General features: G+C 51.0%; 1 protein-coding gene across 1 annotated transcript in view; it reads right to left on the bottom strand.

Annotated features, from left to right (window-relative positions):
- RILP (Rab interacting lysosomal protein) overlaps positions 1 to 13,810 on the bottom strand; it is a 134,995-nt gene that overhangs the window by 75,509 nt on the left and 45,676 nt on the right. The window contains exons 3-4 of the mRNA XM_078680165.1: positions 10,297 to 10,415; positions 617 to 808 (exon numbers count right to left, since the gene is read on the bottom strand). Of these exons, the coding sequence (XP_078536291.1) occupies positions 617 to 808; positions 10,297 to 10,415 (311 nt within the window). The remainder of the gene's footprint in view (positions 1 to 616; positions 809 to 10,296; positions 10,416 to 13,810) is intronic.

Here is a 13,810-nt window from a genome sequence, read left to right as displayed (position 1 = left end):
TGTAAACTTTAAGATAAAGATGCCCAAGTGAAGAGGTAGCTCCAGAGCCATGTCTGGGGACGTAAAAAGAAAGGAATCGATATCAGCGTGTGAGAGTGGCATCTATATCAGCTATGTATGTGATTTCTGGAGTGTAACGGCATCAATGAGAAACCACACAGCACCACTTACCGGCGATGGGGTACTGCTAAAAAGTTTCTAGATCCAGTAGAGAATAGTCCAAAAGGTGAGGAATCTGCAGGTAGAAGTATCTAACAGAACGGTCAGCTTTCCCCATAGTTTCAGTGCTTAGACAAGCACATTCCATTCAAATGTTCATGGTTTTCCCAAACTTACTGTAGTTTAATTTTTATTTGTCCAAAATGATTCTGCAACAAGTTTGAGTATTACTAGACCTCAATATTGCAGAATATTTTTTGTCTAAACAGCATACACCTTCCATCTCCTTCACCTAATTACCACCTACCACCAACAGGAATTAGGTCTATGCTACCTGCGTGTCTGGCACTGAATAACTTTGAATCACTAGCTTTTTATCCAATTGTGTTCAGTTTAACTAATAACTTGGGTATAACTTTGTTCTATGTGCATGATAATGTAATGGTTCATAACTCACTGAATCAGACACAGACGTCTCCAACATAGCCAAGCTTCTGGGCCTCCTGTCCTGCTGACCCTGTTGTGTTTGCAACAAGGTCTCGAGCTCCAGCTTCCGCTCAAGCGTGGACTTCAGTTGTGCCTGAACCACAGAAAGCTTCCGGCGCAGATCTTCATTCATCCGCATGAACCTGTCCAATTGTTCCTGCAGCTGATCCAAGAAAAAGAGAAGAATTACAGTAGAGCCAGGAAGAACAAAAATAGCATGGATGCAAACCATGGCAATGAACAGCACCCATGTGTTGTGCATGCCTCCCTTTCTTAAGGTTCACACAGTAGGCCAAGGAATTCCTGAAAGGGGAGGAACAGGGAGGCAATGGGGGAACTGGGTCAGGGAGAACTTCTCAGTAAGCAACGAAGGATAAAAAGGGGTAGGTATATCAAAGTGTTCAGATCTGGGCACTTGGCCTTATCACCAATGCACACACTTGATTAACACCAGTGACTAGGCTGGACACTGATATGAGGACGTTTCAAACCTGGACTAGCTCTTATAACATTTCAATCATTTTAACAAGTAGATCCCATAATATTCTCCAGCTTAGAGACAGGAGCTAGAAAACGTGGAGCTTCTGAAAACTGTAAGTACCTTAGAGGGCCTGGAGTAACTGATGAGTGGAAAAACTCTTCAGGCTTTTTTGAAAAAACAGAAGTTAAAGACTTATTACAAGTCCTTCTACGAACTAGAAGACTTTCCTAGAATACTGCTATAGTTCCCAACAGTGACTTCTTCAAAAGCAAAATGGTCATGCAACAGGAAATGAGAATAAATGGGGGGCGTGGCCAGCCAAGCAACATGGCGGGCGCAACTTGCTAGAGCTCCGCTAGCGAGGCCCCAAATTATCCTGCATTTCCCCGTATAGTGTGGTGGGCGCCCACCAACGAGGAGCGGAGAGGTTGTGAGATCGCCTGGAGACCCCGCCGGTATAGCCATAGGGCGGAAGGGCTGGGGAACCGAGAATCCGCTGCCGAGAAGGAGCCGCTGGCGGGCTGTTGTAAAGGGCGCGAAGCCCGGCCGAGCCCCGTAGAGGAGGGGGCCTGCCGCTGCGGACTGAGGAGAGCGTCTGGGGAGTGCTGCGATAGCTCCGGATAACCTGCAAGGGCGCTGGCCGGTTCGAAGAAGGTGCCCCACAGTGCCCGGGCGAGGGGCCGGACGGTGAGCCGCCATTTCGTGCCTGCTCGCGGCCGCCTGTGCTGCGGAGCGAGAGTGCGCCCTTGATCGCTAGTGAGCCCTGGAAGTAGCTGCCGGGAAGACGGAAACCCGCTCCGCTGCTGTTTGTGGGAGGCGGAGACACCCTGCAGTGACCGGCAGCCGGAGGACACAGAAGCCCCCGAGGTGAGCTGAGGAGAACCGGGGGCGGGAGGGCACGGAGCCGCCCGGCCCTGCCGCGAGGCGCCCAGAGCTGCGGGGCCGACAGAGAGAGATCGTCGGGGCCTTGGAGGTGAGCTGCGGAGTCCCGGAGGAGGGGGCATAGCGGCGGCGCCCAGACCTGGTGTGCGGATCGGTGCGGAAACCACGGTTGAGACCGGCGGAAGGGGTCATCGTAGCCTCCATCGTAGCCCCTGGGGAAAACTGCGGACAACCCAGGCCCTGGTGAGAGCATCGGCGAGGCGCTTACGGCTGGGAGACGGACATCCGAGGCGGGTGGCGCGGGGGGCGCCTGGCATCAGACTGTGTAGCTGCTGCGCCATCTCTGTTCAGGCGCCATTTTCAGCGTTCGTGAGTGGCCCCGGAGGGGCCCCCCAGCCGCCCTCCCTCCCCCCCTCCACGCGGCGCAGTGCTCGACCCTTGGCCTGAAAGCGATACTGGGGGCGGACTGCAGCGACAGAGGAGCTTGGCTGACCCGGGGTCCGTCCAGTGCTACTCGGACACGAGCCACGAACTGTGAGCAGGCTTGTGCATAGCCCCTGACTGTAACACCACAGATGCCTGCGCGCGGGGACTCTTGGCGCCCTGTTGTTAGCGCATGGACCTGCCTCCTGGGAAGTGGCCCATGCACCTGTCACTATTCAAGTTGGGGCGGACCTCACATTAGATCGTAGACATCACCTGCTTGTCCTGCCCATTGAATGAGCCTGAACACCATACCTGCAGACATAGCCGGAGATCCTTTGGGAAACGACTGGGGGACGGTTGGCTGCCGGCGCCCACGGACGCGAGCGAGAGGACGCACGCACAGAACTCTGGGGCACGACTGGAGGGTGGACCACCACTGGACGCCCAGCTGGAACCTGGCTGACGGGACTTCGCTCCTCAGAGATCAAAACTCCCCTGGCGGCGACCTAGCGGCGACCGGATCGTAGATGCCCACAGCGCAGCAAATTGCTATGGGCAGACTAAAGGACAAAGCGTTGCTTCGGCAGCAGGAGGCGAGTGGACATGACGCGACGCAGGACCAGAGGCGGGTGGCCATGGACCCCGCAGCCGCATTAGCGGCCAAAATGGACACGGTTCTGGCGGCAGTGGAACGTATTGGGTCGACTCTAGAGCAAACCAAGACGTGGCTAGAGGGGCGGATTGACAAAGTGACGTCTGATTTCACACTGCTGCACGCCGACCACCGCAAATTGGCGGAGACAGTCACAGAGCAGCGCCAAATGGTTCAGGAAATTCAACCTGTGGTGCGCAGCCACGCACCGGCCCTGCAATACCTGATTGACAGAGTCCATGAGCTAGAGGATCGTGCCGAGGATGCGGAAGGGCGCTCTCGGCGCAACAACGTCCGGGTAGTCGGCCAGCCAGAAGGAGAAGAGGGGGCGACGCCTGAACGGTACACTGAGGCGTGGCTGAGGGCGATCCTGCCGCCCGGAGTGCTTTCCCCACAGTTCGTAGTGGAACGGGCGCATAGGGTGCCTGCGCAGGCCCAGAGGGTGGGTGACAGACCCCGTCCGTTCCTCTTCAAGCTCCTCAACTATAGAGACCGGGACACGGTGCTCCGGGAAACCCGGAAGATGAGCGACCTGCAGGTGGGCAGCAGTCGAGTAATGCTTTTCCCGGACTACACAGCGGCGACACAAAAGAGACGGGGCTCAAACTTGTAGTAGCAAAAGAGGGCACACGCTTCTTCGACAACCCAACGGAAGTCTGGGACTGGCTGGAGGAGACCGGGCAATGGTCGGGGACGCGACCGGTGGCCCCGGAGGGCGGCGGATGGCAGGAACAACGCTCCAGGAGGAGGAGGAGAAGGAGAGGGGCCAAACGGGGGACAGGTCTGGGGCAGGCGGCGCCCAGCCCGGAGAAGATACGGCAGGAGCAGCAAGAGGCATTGGAGGCGGTGGCTACAATGGGTGCGGGGACAAGCCATGGAAGGCCGGACCATGGTCAGCAAGGCGGAGGCGGAGCCAGCGGGTCCTCTTCGCCGTCCACTGCAATGTCGGATGACATTCTGCCGCCGGAAGTGACACCCCAGACAGCGGACTACATAGTGTGACTCGCGGCGACATCAAGATAGACCACTGCATGGCTGGTGTCTTTGAGCACAGGCCCGCTGTATCCTTTGAATGACTGTGGTACCACATGGGTTGGTAACGTTGCTGGCCTAATGACCCGAATGCACGCAGACATAGTAATGGGATATGTTAAAGTGTTGCAGATGCGCAGACACGCTTTTCACCTGGGACACGAGTTCATGCGCTGCTGAGTGGGGTGGCGCTGGTGGGCGGCTCGCATTGGTTGGTACGCTCCACCGTTGGTGGCAACCCAATCACACCCCAATAGAGATGGGGCCTTGTTGAGGGAGTTCCCCGGCAGTACCACTGACTGCGCGTTCCCCAAACGCACACACATTGCGTTCAGAATACACTAGGCAGAAGCTACACATTGCGCTCGCAATACGCTAAGCCACAGTTTGGTTGAACAGTCTGGACGCATTCCCCGTTGGGGGTACGCCCACAAAGTTATGAAGTTAATTTCAGTTCACATGTTTCAGATGCGGCCATCAGTGCCTCCCGACCGAGGACCCACCCCCAGACTTCCCAAGATATGCCCCCTGCCCCCCTGGGCGAGCACGACACAGCACCGCTCATGGCATGCACTAACATCATGACTTGGAATATCCGAGGCATGCACACCCCATCGCGCCGGTACTCTGTTTTTGCGTATATGCAGCGCCACCACACTGGGATTGCACTCCTCCAAGAAACCCACATGTCCAGAGTGGAGCTAGAGAGGCTCCGCAGGCGATGAAGGGGACAAACCTATGGCACGACCTACTCAGCACACGCGCAAGGCACTCTGATCTGGATGAAGGCAGGTGTCCCCTTCACACACACAGACACGCAGGTAGACGCGGAAGGGCGATATGCATTCGTGAGGGGGAGGCTCAATGGGCAAGACATACTGCTGGGCTCTATTTATGCCCCTAATACGGAGCAGCCTGCCTTCCTGGCGTCTTTAAATCAAGTCCTTCAGCAGTACGCGGGCCTGCCTGGTTAATAGGAGGCGACTACAACATGGTACTGGATACGCAGTTAGATCGATCATACCCGCCCCTGCCCGCAGCGGCAGCGTCCTCACTGGCACAGGTGCTTAGAGATTGGCTAACACACTGGGACATACAGGACCTTTGGTGTACACCCCACAGACAAGCTATACTCCTACTACTCGCCGGTGCATGGCCTGCATGTTAGACTAGACAGGATAGTGGGCTCCCAGTCTCTGCTCCCGCTCATAACCAAGTCGGAATATTTAGGCAGGACACACTCTGACCATAACCCCCTGTTGTTCCAAATTAGCTGAGCGGCTGATAGATCTCCAGTGCCTACATGGCGACTACAGGTGGCTGCGCTAGAGGATGCGGAGTTCAGATCATCCCTAGGTGGCACCATTCTCTCCTACTTTGAGGAAAACGGGGGCACAGCGAGTGACCCTCTGGTGGAGTGGGATGCCCATAAAGCAACTATACGGGGGCACTGCATAGGGACCACGTGGAACATCCAAGCGCAGGTATCAGCGTCCCTGACCCGCATAGAATCTGAACTGCAGCAGTATGAACGGGAGGGGGAGGGTGCGGGTAGGCATGCGCTTAAATTGGAGGGATTACGAGGGGAGCATGCGGTCCTCACTGAACGACTAAGGTGCCATAATTATGTAGCGCACACGGACCGGACACATGCGAAAGCAGACAGAGCAGATCGTTTGCTAGCCTGGCTGATACAGGCCACGGAGCGCAAGGCGCCGATTGGCGCCATTCGCTTGGATAACGGCACTGTGGTATATACACAGCGCGAAATCCACAAGGCGTTCACCGAGCACTACCGGGAGCTTTACAAAGCCCGGGGCACTGGCCGGGAAACTGCGGTGGCTGCCTTTCTGGGGCTGGTTGCATTGCCCACTGTCACTGATGCACAGAGGGAGGAGCTGGGTGCCCCGCTTACGCTGGAGGAGGTGGGTGACGCGATCCAGGCATTAGAGACTGGGAAAACACCGGGGCCCGACGGCCTGCCGGCTGAATACTACAAAGCGAATAGAGACATCCTGTCGCCGTGGCTGCTCCAGATGTACCGGGAGTCGATAGCTGAGGGCCGACTGCCGTCCTCGCTAAGGGAAGCGTTTTTGGTGTCCCTGCGCAAGCCTGATAGGGATCCATTGTCCCTGAGCTCATATCGCCCACTGGCGATGCTCAAAACAGACTATAAAATATTAGCCAAGATGCTCGCCGAGCGCCTGGCGCCATTAGTCCCCCATCTGGTCCATCCCGACCAAAATGGCTTTGTACCGGCACGGTCAACATCCCTGAACCTTAGGAGATATTTCCGAGTGGCGGCGGAGGCAACGACGGCTTGGCCCAGAGCAGGATGCCTGATGCTGGACCTGGAAAAGGCCTTTGATAGCCACGAGTGGGGATATCTCTGGGCGGTGCTGGAGGCGTTTGAGCTGGACAGGGAATTCCTGGAGATGGTGGGGCTCCTGTACAGGAACCCCGTGGTCCATGTTCGCCTGGGGCCCTATGTCTCGGAGGAGGTGGCAGAGGCACCCGACAAGGATGCCCCCTGTCGCCGCTGTTATTTGCGCTGGCCATTGAACCTCTGGCGGCAGCCATGAGGCACCTGCTAGTTGATGGGATCCCGCTGGGAGATGGTATGCATCAGGTGTCCCTGTATGCAGACGACCTGTTGGTCTTTGTCAAGGACGTGAACAATATGCCGGACCAGCTTGCCCCACTGCTAAGTCAATTTGCCGACCTCTCAGGGCTCCGAGTTAACGTGAGTAAGTCCTGCCTCTATGCCTTCAATAGCGAGACGCAAGATCCGGAGTACAGCCTTCACGGTACGAGAGTGCGGTGGTGCGCGGATACGTTCAAATACTTGGGGATCCAGATATATCGGCGGCCAGCGGACCTGATGGACGGGAACCTAGGCAGAGCGGTCACAGCGCTCAAGGCGCAGATAGGCTTTTGGTCCACGCTTCCCCCAACGACCAGGGGGGGTCGCCTTGGCTAAGATGGTGATGCTCCCTCGCCTTCTATACTATTTCACGAATCTCCCGCTGTTCGTGCCCGCGGCTTTCTTCTCCAGGCTCAATGGGATCCTGCGCGATTTCGTTTGGGGCGCGTCCCGACACCAGCTGGCCCTGGGGAAGCTATTTCTCCCCACAGACAAGAGCGGCCTGGCTGCCCCTTGCTTTGAGCACTACTATCTGGCAGCGCAGCTCCAGTGGCTGGCTGGCGGACAGGGGGAGCGAGGACACCGGTACAAGTGAGCCGCCTTACACCTTGGAACGGATCACTGCGCTGTTTCATCCGCTGGCGGACAGGGCCAAGCCTGCCCCGCTCCTGCTAGGGGTGGCATACAGGTGCTTTCGTAGGGCACTATACCTCACGAGGAAAGTGCTTCCGCACGCGCCCGCGGTGCCGCTGGAGGGCTCTCCGGGAGGCGAGGGAGTCCTCACACACCGCATGCTCGAGCAATGGCAGGAGGCGGAGGTGCAGACACTGGGCGACCTTTATCACGATGGAGTCCGGATTCCCTTCGAGTCGCTGGTTGCAGAGGCTGGGCTCCCCCCCGGGGGATTCCTAATGCATAGATCGCTCATAGCCCGGATGGCGTTGGGGTGGGGTGACATGGCGGAGGAGCCGGCGCAGCATCTGGTGATCCAGTATCTTCACGTCATGGGCAGGGGCAAGCACCTCATTAAATGGTTTGCCGCGTCCCTATGTTTGCACACAGAACTAGACCTGGCCCCCCTTCGAGGGAAGTGGGAGCGAGACATGGGGAGGCCGCTGGCGGACAAAGAATGGGAACGGGTACTCAAAAGTCCGGTGCGCATACCCAGAAACATGCGCTTTCGCCAGATCCAAGTATATATTGTCCACAGTGCCTACCTCACCCCGGATTTAATCAATAAATATTTTCACAGGGCGGACGCAGCTTGCCCCAGATGTGGAGAGATTGCTGCGGACCTCCTCCACCTTTTGTGGCGCTGTCCAGGGCTTGGCGATTACTGGAGGGAGATACATGCCCGGCTTGTGCAATGCCCTGGCCGAGAAATCCCTTGTGACTGGCCAGAATTTCTCTTACACCATTTCAAACGGTCCCCTGCTACCAAAGCGTTGTCCAGATTCCTGGACCTGGGAATGATTACGGCGGTGCGACTTCTGACAAAGAGATGGAAAGTGAGGGAACCACCCAGTGTGCAGGCGTGGACCCTGTCTCTCCTCTCGTGGGGCCGAGCGGAATGGATTGCCATCAGGAGGGAGGAAACGATGGGATTGCGCAAGGAGCCCATGGCGGACCGCTGGGAGGGTATGCTCAACACACTACAGGTAGCAGGGACTGACGCGGCTGCGGAAGGAACTGAGGGCATTGAGGGCGGAATAGATCGCCATGGAGAGGGGCGCACAGCGACTACCAATGACAGCAGCAGTGGCGCTGACACCAACACGCAGGCGGGAGCTCATAGTCGAAATGACGAGAGGGTGTAGTGGACGGAGGGAACATACAGGCGCCAGAAGCGGAGGGCAGAGGAGTGGGGGGCGTGGGTGGCCAGCCAGACATGATGAGAGGTGTAACACGCATTCACTAACTGAGGGAGGGGGGCCTTGGGAAGGAGAATGGGGGACTGATTTGTATTGTACACAGGTGATACAGCTGCATCTTGTTACCACTGTTCTTTTTTTTACAAATGTTGTGGTTGCAACTGAGTTCTGTTTATATGAACTGGCACTCCAGGTGGAGAGGAGACGCAATGACCCACACGAGCTACGGCCATGCACGAAGGCCCGGAACTCAGTCGCCTCACGTATATGTCATAATATGCTAGCGTCTTAGCAGCGACTGATGTCGTCAGTGTACTGATAATGGAGCACTGGGGTAACTAACTGTAATTGATGTATAAGATGCGTACATGGAGTTGTTAAAAACGCTGATTAAAAATGCCAATAAAAAAAGAGTTGACAAAAAAAATAACACATGATAAGCATACTGATTGAACTGAGGTATGTTGCTTCCAGAAGCTCTTCCCAGGCTCTGACTAGTCATGTTTCAACTTCATTTCTTTGATGAGTTTGCATCTAGAATTTTGTGGACAGGTGAGCACCTAGTTGCAACATTAATACTTATACTGTCAGCCAAAAATATTGAAATAATTGACCTGAAAGCGTGTTTGGATCTTCTAGTGTTTAAAAATTGCACCAAAACGTATTTATTCACAACCCTTTCATTGACTCAATTACCTTATGTATGGGCTGAAGTCCCACTTTTCTTCGTGGAACACATCAGTCTTACTTTTTTCTCAGGTTTCTTTCATTATTTATGCAAACATTTGTTACCATTTCTGTTCATGGGACTATACGGTCCATTGCCCTAAAAACTGAGATTGGTTTTCATTTATTTCCCTTTGTGTTGGTCCCGTAAACTTTATCAACTGTGGTAGGGTGGAACACCTGGATATAATTATAATGAATACTGTTACATTTATCAGAAGACTGCATCTAAACCTGTACATAATTTTGTTTCAGTAAATGTATTAATTCCGCTATTTCCCAACGGTAATTTTCTATGTCCTTACATGTGTAAACGTATGACATATATTAATAATTCTGTTAAAGACCCTATATCTGGAACTCCTCTGGGAAACCGAGCTCTCTGGTGGTCTACCAAAAATAATGAGGCAACATTTTCCGACGCTTTGTCCTTCTGAGTTATGATAATTTCTATACACGTGATGTTGTTTTTGCTACAGCACCTGTGTTTGTCTACATTAGTCAAAATAACTGTTGTTATAAATAATTAAACATATTTTGTGATTCTTAAATTATTTTTTTTTTTTAAACAGGAAATGAGAATAAATGACGGGGGCAATATGTTGACAGAGAAATATTACCACGCTGGCGTGGGAGTTCATTGCAGTACCAAGAGTACTCTACTCCCTTCCAGACTATTGGTCTTCATCATTGTAGTATGAAGAGTAAGTCCTGCATTGCTTTTAACCTTAGTAAAAGCAAAAGAGTCTCTAAAATTGTTCAGAGAATCGTCAAGAGGAAGTCGTAACCTCCTGCTGGCCTTTTTTATTCAAGTATTAAGTAAGCTAGGCTCCCCTGTAGTAGGCCAGACTCATTGTTATACTAGCAGTGTTTACCTAAACCCTCCAAACTTTCCACTTCGCAGCAGCTTTCGATAGGGAAATCCAGAGATTCTTACCGCCTCAGTGTCACTGTTCTTCTGTTGAATCTCATGGGATTGGGCTCTCATTTCATCCCTCTGCCGGTCCACCACATCTTTCAATTTCAACATCAATTCATGTTCCTTTGCTGCACTGTCTGAATTGTAAGGAAATAAGACGGTTATTCCTGAATTTGTACCTGTTCTCCTGGGTTATCTAGCCCCGTATTTGTTCTATTCACCCAGTGCCAATCGCTCAAGATTCCTGTCTTAGGGCCAGATGTAGGTCGCCAAATACCGGTCGGTAACGGCCGAAATCGGCCGTTACCGACCGGTATTTGGCTTTTGAGATGTAGGTGGGTCTGAATTTACAGAATCGGTATATTTACTGATTCGGTAAATTTACCACTTCGGTATTTTACCGAATCGGTAAATATACCGATTCTGTAAATCCATATGTAGGTGACACAGGCCCTTTAAAAGTCGGTATTTTACCACCTAATCCTATTGGGTGGTAAAATACCGAATTCAGGTGTGCATGCACATCTGTGCATGCACACCTGTGCCATGTGACACACAGACATGTAAATGTAAATGTACAGGAATTTATATAGCGCAAAATCACCAAGCGGTTTCTAAGCGCTTGCTTAGGGAACCCGTCCTGGTATTCCCCTGTGAGATAACCCCGGCAGGGTATCCGCAAGGTGAAAGCCAGGCATCCTGCCGCGAGGGGCCGTTGTGGAGATTAAGCAAGCTATTGCCCAGAGTCGCAGAGTGTGAACTCGTGAATCGAGTAGGCACCGGAGCGAGAATTGTCCAGTCCATGGACATTTTAGGACTCAAGACCCCGCCAAGCCGGGAATTGAACCCTGGTCCCGGGCTGACCTCTGCTTCCAGGTCTGCCTCCTCTAACCAGTGAGCCACACTTCTCCACTATGCCCTTAGGGCATGTCTGTGTGCCACATGGCACATATGCCTGTACTTGGGGTGCTAGGGGGTGTCAAAGTGACACCCCCTGCACCCTTGCAGGATTCGGTATTTACCGAATCTGTAAATACCGAATCGGTATTTCACATTGATTCCTATGGGCTTCAAGGCCCATAGGAATCAATGTGAAATACCGAATCGGTATTTACAGATTCGGGAAATACCGACTCTTACAGAATCGGTAATTGTTTACCTACATCTGCCTCCTTCCTATTTATAGACTCTTAAATACCGATTCGGTATGAGTCGGTATTTAGGAGTCGGTAAATAGGAATTACCTACATCTGGCCCTTAGAGTCTACCAAGCCTTGCAAATAAACCCTTCTAAATCATCTCCGCACGCTCACTTTGTTACATTTACGTCTCCTTTCAAAAATGGAGGTCATTACACCTCCAATGGTCCCAACGTGGAAGTGTTGATTCGCAGCCCTTTTTTTAATAGCAGTTTGGCTCAATGGTGGTCCCAGTCTTAAATTGACATTTTATACCAATCCCGCACTCTTAGTTCAAACACATATCAATCAAAACCGAAGAGGGTAGAAAATTCACCTCCGATGCAGCAAACACTTGACACATAAGAAAACACTATCTGCAATTAAAGTTTTTGAAATTCTCCAAAAACATCTTCCAAGTTCTTCGAAATTTTCAGCATGTGACTTATTTAATAAAGTCACCATTATCATCTTTAAATTCTTAGATAACAAAATATTATGAGTTTTAATTTGAGTCTAAGAACACCCACACAAATTGATTACTTAAATATTACACAATTTTTTACTGTAAAGACAATTAAGGTCATTCAAAATTACAGAGTTGTAAGCATTTAGGGAATGGAGATATCCAAGTTATAGAGACACACCCATGCAGTCTAACTGAAAACGAAATAACAATTGTGACCTGAACTTTGTCAAGTCATTCAATATCACATGATAACTCATTACAAAAGATTGGCGACTCAACTTTGGATTGCTGTTCAACTATTTCCCAAATAAAAGGCACATTTTGAACAGTTTTACTCAGTTAATTCAGTCTTAGGCCAAAAGAGGGAAAGAAGTCTGTGCTCTGCCGGCAGCTAAGGTGAAAGGCAGATCATGGGGCATATTTACAGCTGCAGTTTAAGCAGCGAAAACGAAACCTGCCTTTTCCTTCTTCTGCTGTGTTTTTAATGTACATATTTGTGCAAACAAGTTTATTAAGGAGAGATCGAAATTAAATCTGACTTGTACTGAACTGAACTGATATATATTTGCAACAAACATCTAACTGCTTTTTGGTGTGTGATTTTGCACTACAGATTCTACTTTAATTCTTCCTGGCTGCATACATTCCATCTTTCTCATCGGAAAGAGTAAAACACCAACTATTTAACCACTTTGTGGGAAGGGTGAAAGTATGCCCATGTATTATAAGGAATAAAGTACCACCTGCAGTCCATTATAAGGATATTGCAAGTCAGCTCGAAGCGACATAACCGTATAAATGAATCCGACCATTTGACTCATTCCCCTATATGGTCCTCAAACTCTTTGGTGACTTGCAACACTCTTATAATGTACCGTTTGGGGGAGTTTATGCCATACATCATATCATGTCGGATAGAAATAGTCTCCCTATTATTGTCTAAATGTCTACCTCTTCATTTCCTATCAGATGGAAGTATAGTCTATTACCTGGGTACTCGCAAACATTTGCCTGGGGCCGCAAAGTACTATCTGAGGCTATACCCCTTTGCAAGTGTAAATGTGTAAGCTTATTGGCTGTGGTGCAAAGTTCAGACAAGTCCTGGGTACTTCTCAGACCTCTTATCGTGAATATCCAGAAAATGTACATTACCTTTTTAAAAAGGACATTTATATATGTATTAGTAAACGTTCAGAAGACCTATTTGATTCCAAAGTAGCCATAATATAGTACACCTCCTTTAAGATTATAGTCGATTTAACCAAAATATTAGGTGAAACGCTCCAAGGCCCAATACAGTTAAAGCCGAGATATGAATATAACCTGGTATTGACTTATTTACCGAAAACAATACTCACCAATAGTTCTGCACATTTACTGAAAGCCCCTGATGTTGCTGAATGGCCAACAAAGACCATATTATAGATGGGCAACTAGTTTTGCCCAATAACGGTTATTTTAGGAGCCAACTGGGAAGCCTACAGCCATTCGGTTACCATGTGTAATGATTTAGGGAAGCTATGGGGAGAGGGTGCGGGGGAAATATAGTTTTATTTTTGTGCTGCTGGCTTTGAGCCAGTGGGGCGACGATTCTCCGCCATGCGGAGCGGCCGCCCCTGTGAATACTGCACAGTGATTTGAAATTTCTAAATTTACACAGGAAAAGCTGCTGATTGTATTTTCCTTTGCTTGTCAAGTTTGGGTGAAGTGGTGCAAGATTTCTTCTCCATCTTCACTTATGTATTGGTCTTTACTCACAATGCACTTGGAGGCTGAGGTAGTCATGCATGTATGGAAGCAAGTGCTTACGGAGAGAAACTATTTGAAAAATGATTTGAGGTTCCTTGTTGAGCAAGGTTGTGCTGCTGAATTTCTGTTGAATTTC

Source organism: Lissotriton helveticus, chromosome 3_1 (assembly GCF_964261635.1).
Source record: "Lissotriton helveticus chromosome 3_1, aLisHel1.1, whole genome shotgun sequence".
Lineage (NCBI taxonomy): Eukaryota > Metazoa > Chordata > Amphibia > Caudata > Salamandridae > Lissotriton > Lissotriton helveticus.
This window is presented reverse-complemented; position numbering and strand designations above follow the sequence as displayed.